Below are 17,248 nucleotides of genomic sequence, written 5' to 3' on the forward strand. Positions count from 1 at the left end.
GGGGCAACATTTTCATGCAGAGGGTGGTGTGTCTGTGTGTGGAATGAGCTGCAAGAAGAAGTGGTGGGTATATGAATATTTACAACATTTAAAAGGCATCTGGATGGGTATATGAATAAGATAGATTTAGAGAGATATGGGCCAAAATCTGGCGAATAGGACTAGGTTAATTTAGGATATCTGGTCGACATGGACGAGTTGGACTGAAGGTTCTGCTTCTGTGCTATACAGCTCTATGACTCTCTTTAAAAGAGTAGACCAGATTGAAGAATTGTGGATCCCCTAGAACCTTCTATAGTGTGTGTTATTCATACGCTGAAGGATTATTCTTCCTCCAATGTCTTTTTTCTTCTAGTATGTATTTTACCTGGATGTGATTCACATCTTTTCAGACCGGCCATCAACAAAGCCCCAGTACTGGAGTACGGTGCTCTTCTAAAATTATCGCCATGACCATTTGTGAACTTCCACTTTTTCAGAAACCTTTTATCAGCTGTAATGAAATTCAAGGCAGGACTGATGCATGAGGAGAGATTGAGTCAGCATTGTATTCACTGGAGTTTAAAAGAATGAGGTCCCCCCTTTCCCTCATTCTTCATTGAAAGCTACAGGATTCTAACAGGACTACATAGGAAGAATGTTCCCAATGGTGGGAGAGTCTAAAACCAGGGGTCGTGGTTTAAAGGTAAGGAGTAAACTTTTCAGGAGTGAGATGAGGAGAAAATTCTTCACCCAGAGAGCAGTTAACCTGTTGAATTCACCACCATAGAAAGTAGTTTGAGTCCTAATCATTGTGTTTTCAAGAAGAAGGTAGATACAGCACTTGCGGCTAAATAGAGGAAGGGATATAGTTGGAGGGTAGAACCAGGGTATTAAGATTGATGATCAGCCAAGCTCATGTTGACTGGTGGAGCAGCCTGAAGGGTTGAATGCCCTACTCCTGCTGCTATTTTCTATGTTTCTTTGTTTACAGATGCAGGAAGCTTGGCATGGTTTCAACCACCTCAATCATGTCATTTGGGATAGCTTTCGGTTGGGTGTCTCAGCACAGTAAAGCCAAGGGCAGCCTCCAATACAAATCCAGTGTCTTAGACACAGTAATTCAGGTGTTGCGGGCAATCTGAGTCAGGATGCTGTCCACATGAGTGAGGCAGCCCACTGCATATCTTGACACTGCTAGTCTTCGTGTTGAGAATCTCCAGGAAAAAAAAACTTTGCACAACTTGATATACTTGGTATACTGCATCCACTGTACCCGGTGTGGCTTCCTCTAAATTGCGGAAACCGAGCGGAGGCTTGGGGACCGCTTTGCAGAACACCTCCGCTCGGTTCGCAATAAACAACTGCACCTCCCAGTCGCAAACCATTTCCACTCCCCCTCCCACTCTTTAGATGACATGTCCATCACGGGCCTCCTGCAGTGCCACAATGATGCCACCCGAAGGTTGCAGGAACAGCAACTCATATATTCCGCTTGGGAACACTGCAGCCCAATGGTATCAATGTGAACTTCACCAGCTTCAAAATCTCCCCTTCCCCTACCGCATCCCAAAACCAGCCCAGTTCGCCCCCTCCCCCCACTGCACCACACAACCAGCCCAGCTCTTCCCCTCCACCCACTGCATCCCAAAACCAGTCCAACCTGTCTCTGCCTCCCTAACCTGTTCTTCCTCTCACCCATCCCTTCCTCCCACCCCAAGCTGCACCTCCAACTCCTACCTACTAACCTCTTCCCACCTCCTTGACCTGTCCGTCTTCCCTGGACTGACCTATCCCCTCCCTACCTCCCCACCTATACTCTCCTCTCCACCTATCTTCTTTTCTGTCCATCTTCGGTCCACCTCCCCCTCTCTCCATATTTATTCCAGAACCCTCACCCCATCCCCCTCTCTGATGAAGGGTCCAGGCCTGAAACATCAGCTTTTGTGCTCCTGAGATGCTGCTGGGCCTGCTGTGTTCATCCAGTCTCACATTTTATTATTTTGCACAACTTGAACCTAGCCAAGAATCTAAGATTCAGCCCAGAATGTTTTTGTGTTTCTTCTCCAATCAAAAATAGAGCTGTATGTAAGACATGTATTTTAAGATTGAAATACACCTTTTCTGTTGATAGTATAGAATGATATGAAGTATAATGTTCATCTAGTGCCAAACCAACTCTATCCTCCATCGTTGCAAACCATCATCCTGAAGAGTCAGAACATTTAACAAACTTAAAGTAATAACCAGTAGTTACAGTGGATCTCCAGCAGAGGATGCACTTCACTTTCATTCAGAAAAGGCAGTTCCAATAAGTGGAAGTTGAAACTAAACAGCCCAAAATACTCCTCTGTCCACGCCCTTTGTTATTTTAGCTGTAACTTTTTTTGCATACAACTGAAAATAAATTCAGTACTATGGCATGTACAGTGCATCACCCATATCTCAGTCACACAAATGGCAAATCTGACCAGATGTTAGAAGCTAACTACTTAAAAAAGAAATTCATTTACAAGGAGAATTCTTCAGTTATATTTTAAAGCATTGCTTTTAAAAGTTACTAGTTTAATGTAATTTTCTCCAGTCTTTGGAAACTGATTATTCCTTCAGACAGGAACTGCTTAATCTGGGATTTGGACGGACTACTTTGTTTCCATTATTTTCTTTGCAATTTAGCTCTTCACTGTGGGAAAACAAATTTAGCATCAGCTTGCTAGAGAGACCTTCCTAAATAAGCAAACTGACCTGTTCTCACAACAGCCTTTTCAATTTTCTTTGAATGGTTTTAGCAGGATGCAGTACAAGTACTTATTTTTATACAGAATAAAAGGTTTCCCATCTGTTAGTGTTTTTGCTGAAGTATTCTCATATCAGGTTTGAATACAACTCCATTTTTTTTGGCCTAATTTTGTCCACACTCCAAATTGTCACTATGTTGATTGGGGTATGATCCCACAACCTGATTTTTTTTCAGTTTTTCCATTCTCCCCCAACCCCCCCCCCCCCCCCCCCCCCGCCTGCCGCACACACACACCTATTACCAATGAGAGTCTCAACAGTGAGTGCAACCATCAGAAATTGTTCCCTGAGGGGGCAAATCAATTGAACCTGATGCCTGCATGCATTTCTAGGATAAGTTCATGGATATAGATATGGATGTTAACCTCTGGCTGACCTTTAGCAGTAATCAATTTTAATGAGGTCTCAACGGTTTGTGTAGTGTTCTGTGAAAGTATTGAATTATTTCATTGAAACCTTTCAGTGTTGGACATACTGTACTTCATGAAGTCTATCTCTAGACTGTTTTGGTGTGATTTATTGAATATCATAATGTGATATTTTCTTGCTAAAAATCATTTATGCCTTCCTTTATAAAAGGTTAGCAAAGTTGGGATATTTATTGACAGACTCACTGACGTCAGAATGTCAAAGGCTATCCTCACTTCCTGGATGACACTAAATGAGCATTTTATGAAAACTTCTGATCCAGTTTGAAATTTTTGTCAATTATTTGTAAAGCCATACCTGGATTGGTATACACTTTATCAGTAATTAGCCAAGGATTGTTTTCATTAGTATATAATGACATAATAATTAAGAACGTAGCTGTTAATTTGTAGCTAAAATCCATATACCAATTGTCATTAGAGATAATGGGGACTGCAGATGCTGGAGATTCCAAGATAATAAAATGTGAGGCTGGATGACCACAGCAGGCCAAGCAGCATCTCAGGAGCACAAAAGCTGACGTTTTGGGCCTAGACCCTTCATCAGAGAGGGGGATGGGGGGAGGGAACTGGAATAAATAGGGAGAGAGGGGGAGGCGGACCGAAGATGGAGAGTAAAGAAGATAGGTGGAGAGAGTGTAGGTGGGGAGGTAGGGAGGGGATAGGTCAGTCCAGGGAAGACGGACAGGTCAAGGAGGTGGGATGAGGTTAGTAGGTAGCGGGGGGGTGCGGCTTGGGGTGGGAGGAAGGGATGGGTGAGAGGAAGAACCGGTTAGGGAGGCAGAGACCGGTTGGACTGGTTTTGGGATGCAGTGGGTGGGGGGGAAGAGCTGGGCTGGTTGTGTGGTGCAGTAGGGGGAGGGGACGAACTGGGCTGGTTTAGGGATGCAGTGGGGGAAGGGGAGATTTTGAAGCTGGTGAAGTCCACATTGATACCATTGGGCTGCAGGGTTCCCAGGCGGAATATGAGTTGTTGTTCCTGCAACCTTCGGGTGGCATCATTGTGGCAGTGCAGGAGGCCCATGATGGACATGTCATCAAGAGAATGGGAGGGGGAGTGGAATTACCAATTGTCATTGTCAACTTTAGAACTGACCAACAGTGTAATCGAGCTTGAATCCAATTTCAAGCACCTAAGATGCTTCTGTGAGATCATTATTTTGCTGTTTCAGTTTGCTGTACTGCCTGAGAGTTATTTTGTTGAGCACTGAATGCTGATATCACTCCGTCAGACCAACTGATTTGCATGAATTGTGGCTTTTAAGGTGCACTAGCGTGTCACATAAAAGAAGAAGGAAGCAACTTGCCTTTATATGGACTTTTTCATGTCCTTATTGCATTGCAATGTACTTTATCACCAATCATCTTTTGATGAATGGTCACTGTTGTTATATTTATATGTACAGCAGCCAATTTGTGCACCGTAAAGTGTCATAAGTCAAAATGAGATAATTGAGCAGTTAATCAAATTTAAGTTTGGAATAAATGCTGGAAACATTGAATTTTACCAAAGAATTTTTACGCCGCTTGAAGAGACAGGTACTGCAAATAAGGCCCAAGTATAGCTTCCATCCAAAAGCTAGTGGCTTTGTCAATGCAACGCTTCAATCCCGTTAGAAACTGTGAAACTAGGAAAACCAGGTCCAAGTGTCCATTGCAGACCTTCTGCCTCAGCAGAAGGAGGTAAGCTGGTGGGGGAGGATTTAAAACAATCTAGTAAAGTCAACATTGTAGTAAACTCCTCTTTTGTGACCATAATCAAAATCTTCATTTATTATAATTTTTATTGTTTGCAGATCAGTTGGTAATTTTGTTGTGAACTAAACCATAAAGATTAGGAAAATCTTGAGTTCAGACCTTATCTTGTTCACACATCTCCACTAGACAGTGATAGAGCAGCTAAACTTGGCTAGGGTGATAAAGAACTAGCCAGGATTGCTGCTTCTTGAGCTCTCTTCACCAGTCGCTCGGTACACTTGTCTGCTAAAGGGCTATTTGAATTTGTCTATGACTTTTCCCCTCCCTGTGACACCTTCCTCTTTTCTCTGTGATTGAATAGCCTGACAACATTTGTTACCTGGCTTCCGATGTGAAGCGTTATCATAACAGCAAAATACTGGACCGTGTATCTATTATCATGTCAGGTAGGTAATGTATTCAAACCTGTATCTGGTTTTGATAGCATACAGTCTTTTTTTATTCGTTCTGAAGGTCAGGGTTAGAATCTGTTTGGGTAGATATAAGAATTAGCAAATGAAATAATTTGCTGTGATTAAAGACAGCCTCTCGGACAGGTACTGCAGTGACTGTGAGAAACTTTATTCTACAGATGGATTTGATAGATTAAAGTCCTACAAGTACCCTTGAAGATGATCAGTTCATAAAATAGAGTTGAAGCTGAGATCAGATCAGCCCTGTGTTGCGATTTTGTTTTATAACACTGTCACACGTTTTCAGTTATTTTCTGTTGTCTGTTGATTTCACTGAGAGTTCTGTTTTTGTTATAGGCATGCTTCCGTTGTAAACTGAGCATGAAAGAGGGAGACCCAGCTGTATATGCAGAGCGGGCTGGTTATGACAAGTTGTGGCACCCGGCTTGTTTTGTCTGCTGCGTCTGCAGTGAATTGCTTGTGGATATGATCTACTTTTGGAAGAAAGGAAAACTATACTGTGGACGTCACTACTGTGACACCGAGAAACCACGTTGTGCTGGCTGTGATGAGGTAGGCGAAAACAATTGTCAGAACAATAGAAAGTGTATGATTATGATTTCAACATTTCTTCACCATGTATCATAGTAAAATCAGTCACTTGTGAAGAATCTAGCCTGGGACTGTAAAGGAGTCTATTTCAGCTAATATACCATTATATAAATATTCAGACAATAACTTCTGAATGCCTAATGATCTAAACTTGACAGCAGTCCTTTGCCTTTTGGCATTTATAGCTTTAAATACCCTTTGTGAACTTCCTGACTTGAAAAGGTGTGGCACAGTGCCTCAGTGGTTAATTATGCTGTCTCACAGCGTCAGGGACCTGGGTTTGATTCCACTGTCGGACGACCGTCTATGGGGAGTTTGCACATTCGCTCTGTGTCTGCATGGGTTTCCTCCGGGCACTCTGGTTTCCTTCCACAGTCCAAAGATGTGCATGTTAGATGGATTGGCCATGTTAAACTGCCCATAGTGTCAAGGTGGGTTAGCCATGGGAAATGCAAGGTTACATGGCTGGGGTGGTGGGATGGGTGTGGGTGGGATGCTCTTTGGATGTTCACTGTGGACTCGATAGGCCAAATCGCCTGCTTCCACACTGTAGGGATTGTATGATTCTGTAGAAAAGGAAAAAAAACTAAAATTTAGTTGAAAAGAATGGAACAAATATGTTAAAAATAACAAGGAAACAGCAAGAAACATTAGTGCATGATATTGACAGATCTTGTAACTTGTCCTTCAGAGCATTTAAAACAAACAGCAATTTGCTCACCATTCTATTGAGCTGTAATTCTGAGATGGAGTAATAACAAGAGCACTTCGATATGGCTTGTGGTGTGGGGTAGAACTAAGCATTTGCTGCTGTCAATTTCCTTTGAAAATTAAAGTATTGAAGATCAAAAATGTGCATCCCTTGGGTAAATCAACCAATATAACAAAACTTACAAAATACTTCCTTCGTCCCTGTACATGGCCACAGTCCATTTATATGCATTGAAAACAATTAACTTTGATAGTTTTCAGACCAGAACTCATAGTTCATATAAAGTTACTCACACTTCGTTTTAAATTCCCATGGAATACACTTGCATATGAATAGTGTCTTTATAAGTGTTATTTTGCATACTGAGCAGTGACGTGCATTTTTTGTGGAGAGCCAACCATTAAGAACTAAACAAATAAGCCAGATACTCACCCAAAAGTTTAAACTTTCTGATTAATTCCCTCATTCTCACAAACAGTTCAAATTACATAATTCTGTATCATATTTGAAAATCTGTTTCCCATCATTTTGTGTCCTTTAATAAATTGAGGCCTGGAAATCAGATTTTGTAGTATAGGAGTTTTCTTTCAAAAGACAAGTAATTGGACTTAGTTGTGTTTTATTTTCTAATTAGATATATACGCTTAAATGACAAGCTTCAGACTAAAACTCATTGCAGAGTTGTCATAGCCTGCTAGCAAACTTGTCAGATTCCAGCCTAGAGTTCCCAAGCATGTTTTTTGTTGTTCTGAAGTATTATTTATTCACATAGGTGTCAGTAATCCTACACTTCTAAAAAAAACTATTAACAGGAAATTACTCTCCATGAAAATCTACAGGGAAACCATTTTATAAACAGTTTTCTTTCTTTCACATGTCTTTCTCTCAAGGTATGAAACAGCAAAAACATGTTGAATTATAAACATGTTAGCTTTCCCCTTAGGTAAACCCAAAAGGGTAAAATATTGAACATTCTGTAATAGCCAATCCCCCACAGTTACAGTGATAGTTAAACAGAGAGACAGGTAAAGAGGAATGGAGTGGACTGGTGTACTTTGAATTGTTTTTAAATGATTATAATAGCAAATTCTATTTTTACCTCAGGAGCTGACAGCATTTATTGTTCATAGATATTGTAGAAAGAATATGTCATGCCAAATTGGGAGAAGGTTTGGAATAAAAGCTCAGAATTAAATAGAAGCGTTGAAGTATAACATTTCATAATGCTGAGCACTTAGGTATTCTATAAAGATGGAAAGGCCAAATGGTCATTATCTATTCATATATGACTTGACATTACTGTTTCTAAAAGCTGCAAACTAAACACAGGACAATAGATGCTCCTCCTTGTAGAGAGGATTTATTTACTGTGATTTGCTCAATCTGCAAAGGATAGGGGAAATTTCATTTTTTTTAATATCACAACCCCTGCCTGGACAATATTGCTTTCTTTCTAAATTCTACCAGATGGATGGATATTCTTTACCTGCTTCTAAAAGCTCTTTGTTTACTCCTTTCTGTAGAGGAACTGGTGAATTGTTGTGAAGGTCACCATAAGAAAAGCATCTTCCTGGTTTATGATGTTGATTTCTTGCATTAGCTCAGATTTTTATGGAAAACCTGGGATACTCTAACTTGCAGTGCTTTCCTCAGACTGTGGGTGTCACTGTGGTATATGTTCTTCCCATGTGTCAGTTGACATGGTGGTCTTAAAAAAACATTTTCATAACCCACTGATTTCCAACTTACCCCGTGCAATCCACTAAAAACATGCCCCACTTCCTGCGGTGATACAACATCACAGAGAGATATTCGTTTGTATAACTTTTTGAAAAAGTTTTCCAGGGAAAAAAAACTATGACACTGGTTATGTGTGCTCAACTCCACATTCTGAAATAACATAAAGATGCCTCCTGCAGTACAATAGGCTCGCGCATTTATAAACTTCATGGAATGTTTTTGATTCCGTTGGACCTCTTCACCTTGTCAAATCATCACAGAAATATATTTTGTGCTTTTTTAACTTTGTGCTTTGTAGTTTTTAAAGGCTCCAGGATTGGTTCTAAAATACATAATAAAGCTTATTAATTTCTCATGAAACTTGTGCTTAGTATTGCTTTCATTTTCCTTGCACAATGGGTGGTGTCATTGAAGCTTTCGGAAATGACTATATTCTGGCATTTGCATTGCACCCTTTTTTGTATTTTTAACACATCACATAGCAATTAAATCTATGTACTTTGATTACAAAATTGAATTATATGTTGTGCATTTACTGTCTTGTTCTTTTGATGTTTCCCTCACTCCCTAGTTAATATTCAGCAATGAATACACTCAAGCTGAAGGCCAGAATTGGCACTTGAAGCATTTCTGCTGTTATGAATGTGACTGTGTCCTTGCCGGAGAAATCTATGTTATGGTGAATGACAAACCTGTCTGCAAACCATGCTATGTGAAGCTTCATGCTGCGGTAATGTATTTTGCAAACTCCTTGAGTCTGTAATTGGCAGATTATAAAACTGCAAATGGTCGTATCAAAATTGATTCCACTCTTGGGCTTTACTTATTTTTAGAGACTTTTGGAATTTTCAGTAGACATTTTACTAGAGAGACAGCTGCTACAACTATTTGTGTACAGATGTTTTTGGCCCTGCATGTCTTGTAAATGTAATTTTCCTTGCGTACATTTATTTCTTTTTAATCCAGCCACTATACCGCTGAGAAATGGCAGACAGTAATACTAATGCACCAATGTTTAAAGTATTGTGTTTTGGTTGCAATCAACAGGCTAGATTTTCCAGCGGTTAACTGCTTGATCGTCATGGACTAAGCATGCTCCCACTCCACCCTGATAACTGGGTGGCCTTAAGCTGAGAGTTGGAATTCAATAGAAGGGAGTGCTACCCTTGTGAGCTGCTGGCCAATCAGCAGCTCTTGCTGAGCTAGTAGTGAATACTGCTGAGGATGCATCCTATCCCACTAAGCAATGTTCCAGAGGGGTTAGGTACCTGAGGGGAAGGGGAAGGAGGAGATTTGGACCAGGCAGGATGTTGCTGGCCAGATGGGAGGCTCGCAGAGGAGGGTACAATCTTAAAGGGACAGCCCCAAAGCACACAGGACAACTCCCCCAAAGGATTCATTCCCACTTCTTCCTGTCTACCTTGACACCAATTGGGTGTGAAAATAGACTTCCTGCTTTAATCATTCTATGTTTGAGGAAGGCTGTCCTCCTGGAGGGTTTTGTACGTACTTTAGAATTTAATGACTTTCAGGAAAAAAAAGTGTCATCTTACGGCATTTCATAGAAGCTGTTTCTTGTGAGTTGAAGAGGTCAGAGTAAAATACACAAGCATTTGGAACGCAAGCAGATTGGCACCAGGGAGCAAGCATGCAGCCAGGGACTAATTAACCAAATTTTGCACAGCACTGACAGATGGGTGTCAGTATAAATTTTGTGTAACTGTGAATTTCTTTCTGCGTTAATGTCTGATTTTAGGTGTGCCAGTGTTGTCATAACGTCATTGATCCAGAGGCGCAGCGTGTTACATATGGGAACTACAACTGGCATGCTACACCTGACTGCTTCCTGTGCTCTTGCTGCGGCAAGTGTCTGATTGGCCAGAAGTTCATGCCTGTGGAAGGAATGCTGTTTTGCTCAGTGGACTGCAAGAAGAAGTTGATGTCTTGAACGAAGTTAACTGCAACAAATTTAAACGCTGATTACAACACACTAAGCACCAGTTTATACAAATTTAAATTCTATTACTTGTGTGTTGTGAAGGGAGGAATCACTCCTTTATTACAAATGTTAAGCATTTGCTAATTGAAAGTTGCATTGATGGGACAAAAATGTTGCATAATCATGACTAAGGAATCTATACACAGCATGTAGTACTATGACCTCATTTCTCCTAGTAAAACTTCAGTTTGCATTTCATGAAAAGCACGATTTAAATATCAAAGTTAGAAGTCTCACATAACTCTGAAATGACATTCCCTTTTTGATACTTTAGAAATAGTTGTCCTGTCCAGGCAAGAGCAGAGCTTGGGTGTACTTTCTTCAGCTTGAAAAATAAAATGCTGCTTGATCCGTTTTTCACTGTGTGTTCTGTGTTTTGTGGCTTGTGTTTTTCTTTCGCACGTTACTGTGGCTTAAAAACCAAAATTGAAAATTCAGTCACTCCTCTAAAACCGATGTGCTGCATCACCCATTCACAAAGACCATTTTGTGCTCATGCTGACAGCTCAATGGCGGTTGCCTGATTTATTGGTTAGAAGGGGTGAAGTAAAATCAAGTGTAATTGAATGCTTATAGGCACCCAGGGATGGCAGCACGAGAGGAGATGTCACATTACGTTTCTTCTCATCTTGCTCTCTTTTCTGCCTTATTCCAGCCCCACCCATCCTTTGTCACCTCAATCGCTCTTCACTTTGTCATCATGGCAAACAGCAACTGCTTTCACCAATCACTTCTTTCATTGTGCCTCTGCTGAATAAAAGTTAAACAGTTCACATACTGAAGGCCCAAACCTCCTGATGATGCACTTGTTTTGTCCCTAGTAACCCATCAGTTTAGAAACAAGGGACCTCCTCGTGACTCTCCTCCTCGATCTGGCAAAGGTAGCCATGATACCAGACTGTGAGTCATGGAAGGAGCAATAGCTGCCAACCATCTTGCCCCTCGTCCATGGTTACATACACTCTCATTCCTTGGAAAAGGAGCATGTGGGCCTACCTACATCAGAGAGACTTTTGGGGAGCAGGTAGGCTCAGCTGGGGTTGGGCTGTATCATTTCTGCTTCAATTGGAGACTGGGGTCAACTGAAGGAAAACTTAAAAAACACAGGAAGATTCAAGATAGCAGGGTAGTGAAGAGACCGATAATAAAATCTTACACGATGAGTTAGGAAATATACACAGAGTGCAGCAGAAATAGAACCAGAATAAGTAATAATTTAGTCCTGCACTGTTCTCCTGCAGGAGTGCCGAGGTATGTGCCCAGAAGCCTCACCTTGGTTGTATAGGAGGGACTCATGCTTTCCTTTGAATAAATTGTAGCTATTTCTCCTGTTACCTGCTTGAATACCTCTCCTTTTGCTGCCACAGAGATAGCTGGGTCAAGATGCCCCAACCTATGCAGCAGGGGCCTAGACCATAACATATAGGAGTAGAATTCGGCATTTGGCAAATTGTGTCTGCTCTGCCATTTGATCACGGCTGGTTAAATTTAATCAAACTGAGTTGCTGTTTTGTTCAGGATTTGATGTTGGTGTCAATATTTATTGTAAAATGAGAGAGTGGTTGATAAGGTTTATTTGAAGGAATACAGTTGGATGGTTGTTGGAGTAATGTGGGCAATGCCATTGCTGTTCCTGTTCATGCTCCCTCTCTACCTATAGGCCATGCTGTCTGTGTGACGTTAACTGCAGGTCCCTCATCATGTCAATGTCATGCAGAACATCTCAAATTTTCATTCGAGTTGGGAGCTGTAGATCTTTGAGCAGTGGAAATGTGTGAGCGATTTGACTGTCTGTTCAATGATGTTTGTACCCCAGCTGTGCTGGTGTTCCTGGCAGGAGTCTTGAGCCAGATTTGAAGTGGGTAGTTCTGGTTGCCTAATAATGAGATTCACACAACAAGCTGTTTGGAAAAGCTGGAATATGGACCATGAGTGTAACCAAAAACGGCACAGACCAACATGACGTACTGCCTGCAGTCAGAAGCAAAGTGGAGATCCAGGAAATTGAATCATTTTTTCTCAGCAGGATGGTGATCGGGCATAGGTAGGGTTATGAGTGTGTGATCTGTGACACTTTACACTCCAAGCAAATATACATTGCAAGAAAAATCAGGTGCTTTCTTGTGTTGCTTTACTTAATTCCTTGGGTATTAATTGTAGGTATTCTTTCTATCCTAGAGAATCATGATGATCTCCTAAAGCGACAATGAGCTTCAAATCAGGAGATGGTACAGATTTCCCCCATGGCAGCCTGAAAAGAACATGTTGCACAAAAAATTTCGAGCCACGGTGACAAATTGAGAGACAGACTGTTCTGTCTATAGCTTGATTTGAAGTGTGAACTGGGCTGCAACAGATGCCTTATAGCAAGTTTTTTTTTAGTATTTCTGGCATGTGCCTTAGCTGTCTGTGGGGGAATCCGATCCAATATAATAAGAGTATGATGGACCTTCAGTGGAGCCCCATTTTATACTAGTGTAAAAGCTGCAGCCCAATCTGATTTTGAATCTGAAATATCTGTATCGATATCCAGGCTGTTTTGCTAAAGAAGGACAGTGTGATTGAAAGGATTATTTCATTCCAGCTTTCTAGCCTACACTATTTATGCAAATCTGGTATGAGAAAAATCTGGGAGCGTTCATTCTAACGTAGCTAAATGTACTTAATAACGGCCCCTCGTCTCTTTGAGGATGTATTGTTGTATGTTTAAGTACTTGCTCTTGCTCTGCTCCTGTACTTAAGAGTCTGATCATTTCCCATTTCTCTGCTGCTCTTCATCCAGGCATTTGGAAATGCATAGGAAAAATGAATTTGTCAGGTATACAGTCACGTAAAAATTGGAGTGGAGCAGCTCTGTGTCTGTATAGTTAAGCAATAATTGAGTAAATAACGTTCCAATGGCAGAGAATTATGAACATTTCAGCCAAGTTAAAGTTCAAGACACATCAGCAGCGATGAGAAGAACCAAGCATACCTCTGCTCAGGCACAAGTACAATATTCATTAAGACAGCAATGAATGCATTCAAATTACAAACTATTTTTCTTATTAATGCATCTTAGCTTCTAAAGAAAGGTGGCGAAAAATTCAAACCTATTTCTAGAAGGCCAAACCACACAAGTTTATTCTTAATTGCTAAACAGGATCTTACTCATTTCATTCTTTAATCCTGAACTTTTTAACAATATTCAGTTTCATTAACAAATTTCTATCTGAGGAATGAGTTAGATTTCCAAGAAAAGATTTAGGTTTAATACAGCAAACAGTGTAATTTAGTTACAGCCGAGGCAAACAAGTGAATAAACAGAAAATTGCATTCCTTTGGTACCTATTATAATCTCCCTTTTTATCCTATAGTTTTACATTCCTCGTAATTGTTTATTATTGGCCAAGTTTTATTATATACTTCACTTTCAAGTTGCATTTCAGTTTTAATTGGCCTATTTATCTGCAGAGTTCTATCATTTGATGTACCACTTATCACCTTGAAAGAATACATACTTTGTAGTCAATTCATCTCATTTAATGATTCTGCACTGTTGATCTGTAGTTTTCAGTAACCTTTGCAGCGCCATTCAATTTTTGTAAAATCCACCCTTATCTCACAAACATTGCCTTCTCCCAGTACTTTGTGAACTCACCATTTATTATTGATATAGAAAATATAAAAATAGAACTTCATTTCATTTTACTTTTGATAGAAGTCTAGTGTGTAATTGTGGACAGTGTATGTACTGTAGCCAAAGCTTGTACCAGTAATGCATGGGTCAATACTCTGGGCACATCACAGTTCCAAACATTCTAACTATTAGAAATTCCTTCATAAATATCAGCACATCTTGCTTTAGCATGGTGTGTCACTCCAGTGTGTCAACTGATGATTTGCTTTGATGTTGAAAGATATGGAAGTTAAAATTAAGGGATGGAATGCTGGATGAAATTTGGACATGAAATGTTTTTAATAATATTGAAATAACTGTTTGTGGCTGGTATTGCAGTAATTCATTTTTGTATTTCCCAAGTGTCAGATTAGTAACAGACCATAAATTTTGATCAGGCATTTCTTAAGAAGGATGCAAAGTCTACCAACCTCTATCCCATTGAGTGTGGTATCTATCATAGTGATGTGAAAAGATGTAGGCTAAGCCCAAGGCAATTTCATTACAGAATGAAGTCATCTATTTGCTATCCAATCTGCTCAGTAAACATAAATATTCAGAGGATCTAGAGACAAAAGTCATTACCTCCAAAAACAAGAATAGACATCAGAATAAATTATTAACTAGCACGCATTCCTTCTGATGCAAGCAGCAATCAAATATTTTGGGGGCTTCTCATTTAACTGATTTTTAATATGCACAAAGCCTAAGCACAACATAAGTTCCCACATTAGCAGTGCAAACTCATGGGACCACACTTACACTGCTTAATGCCAGCCTGCTCCTTAAAACAGAAAATGCATTTTAACTGGAGCTGGTGCTTAAAAACATTTTTAAAGTGAGTTTAACCTAAAAGGCACAAGGAGGAGAATGTGTGAGACAGCGTATTCCAACATCCTCTGATGTAATACTGAAGTCTTTCAGCTGGTGTTGAACAGAGAGAAAATGGGTTTATATGCAAAGATGGAGCATGTGACTTTCTGGAGAGGTGCAGTAAGGTATTGGTAGTGAATAGCCATTGCAGTCAACTCCAGTGGTGTAGCTTCTAGTATCTGGATACAATGGTGTGTGTTCAATGACTTCAAGTGCATGTGTAAGACCAGTGATTGCATATACAAATGCGATACCTCACCTACTGCAGCATGAGCTGAATAAACTGCCTAATTCACCACCCATTTTGAATCACCTTTCTGCAACTACTCATCAACTTAAAATCATACTTTGCATTCAAATCTTCACCTAAGCCTCATACAGTTAATTCTGCTGCATTTCTCAAACTCATATCTCACAGCTTGTACATGATGCCAACTATTCAAATGTATCAAAACATCACCTAAACACTTTGCACACATTCAGTGACACATTTCCCTCTGTCTTAAATTTCACCTTGAAGGGGCACACAATCAGAGTGGGTAGCACCCAGTTGACAAGGGGACAGGCACCACAGCATGTTCACAACCTTAGAATGGTGACAGTGCATCATTGGAGTGGACATATCTGAGGCTGTGACCAGTGATGGAGCTGAAACTATCAAAGAAAGATATATTCTTGTCCTTCTAACACATCCCTTGTCTCTCTCATCACATTGTATCCTCTAATTTACAAATTACAGATAGTGTAAGCTTACAACTCTTTCCACCCCTTCCACCTCACCAATAAAATTGGCCTACTTCCAATTAAGTATTTTTATTCCAGCTTGCTCCTTGATTCAACCTGAAACATTAAGTTTAGCAACACGAGCTGAACATTGAGGAAGTGGAATTGTTGTGGTGTATCCAAACTTACAAGCCACACCCGCAAAGTAATGCATGTGTATTTACTGGTATCCAGCACATTGGAAAGGACTGCTAGCATGGTGCACGTGTGCACTTAATCTGTCTACTTTTCATTGCCAAGTGAGAATGAAAGATTTTCAGATGTTCTTGGAGAAAGAGCCTCGGCGACTTCCTTCATCCAGCAGCAAAGAGTTAGACTGCAAGTGTTTGAAAATTGCACTTCTTCCTACAATGTGAAAGTATCATGACCAGAGTCAATTTCACAGCCTCTTGGAATGCATGACTCACCCTCCCCTGAAGCTAAAGGTCTTCATGCAATTTTTTAATTGAAATGGAGGCATCATACATTCAATTTGTTACTGCAGTTCAGAGAAAATTACTCACAGTAAACCTAGCTGGTAAAGCCTCCTGCTGAAAGATCTTTGCCACATCCTCCTCCTCTTCCTACTCCTTGTAGGAAGCTTGTAGCTTAGCATGCCTCAGTTGAGTAGAACAATTGAAGTAATAACAACAAGGCTTTTGGGAGTTAGCCAGGGACAAACCAGAATATAACAACAGTTGTTTTTATTAACATATATTGCATGTTTTTCTAGCTCATTCTTGCAGCTCCATCTACTGAAGATTTTCTGTATAGCTGCTAAAAAATCGTATGAGATTGCACTTAAAAAGGCAACCATGGCAGACAAAGGGAAGTCAGGGACAGCTCAAGAGCAAACGATAAAGCATACAATGTGGTGAAGAAACTGAGGATTGAGCAGAAATAGCAGAGGAACTGAATAGGTACTTTGTACCAGACTTCATTGTGGAAGACACCAGCAGCGTACCAGAACTTCAAGACAGTCAGGGAGCAGGTGAGTGTAGTGGCAATCACTGAGGAGGAGGTGGAGACAGTAAATACTGCAGATTCTGGAAGCGAGATTCTAAAGGTGTGAGGCTAAAAAAGCAAAACAGTTCAGATAGCACCTAGGGGAAAGTAAGTCAACATTTCAAGCCTAAACATTGATTTAACTGCTCCTTGGATGCGGTCTGACCTGCTGTGCTTTTCTAGCCTCACACCTACAGACACTAAAGAAAAGGTGCTGGGAAAAGTGAAAGGTCTAAGGGTGGATAAATCACCCAGATAGCTGAGGAAATTGTGGGAGCATTGGTGGTGATCCTTTAGGAATCACAGTGCCAGAGAACTGGAAAATGGCTAATGTAACACCTCTGTTTAAGAAGGGGGGAGGCAGAAGATGGAAAACCATAGGCCGGTTAGCCTGATCTCGGCCTAGAGTAAGGTTTTTGAGAACGTTATTCAGGATGAGATTGCAGAATACTTGGGAGTATGTGGTAAAATATGACTGAGTTAGCACAGCTTCATCAAGGGGATATCATGCCTGTCAAATCTGTTAGATAT

The 17,248-nt window shown here is 40.5% G+C and overlaps 1 protein-coding gene across 2 annotated transcripts in view; it reads left to right on the forward strand.

The window, feature by feature from the left end:
* The window catches only part of tes (testis derived transcript (3 LIM domains)), a 180,583-nt gene extending 169,809 nt beyond the window's left edge, over positions 1-10,774 (forward strand). For both annotated transcript variants that reach the window (XM_048548693.2, XM_048548694.1), the window contains 3 exons: positions 5,714-5,929; positions 8,992-9,150; positions 10,177-10,774. In XM_048548693.2, coding sequence (XP_048404650.1) covers positions 5,714-5,929; positions 8,992-9,150; positions 10,177-10,368 — 567 coding nt within the window. In that variant the 3' untranslated portion in view covers positions 10,369-10,774. The remainder of the gene's footprint in view (positions 1-5,713; positions 5,930-8,991; positions 9,151-10,176) is intronic.
* The last annotated feature ends 6,474 nt before the right edge of the window (positions 10,775-17,248 follow it).

The sequence above is a fragment of the Stegostoma tigrinum genome, chromosome 18 (assembly GCF_030684315.1).
Source record: "Stegostoma tigrinum isolate sSteTig4 chromosome 18, sSteTig4.hap1, whole genome shotgun sequence".
Taxonomy (NCBI): domain Eukaryota; kingdom Metazoa; phylum Chordata; class Chondrichthyes; order Orectolobiformes; family Stegostomatidae; genus Stegostoma; species Stegostoma tigrinum.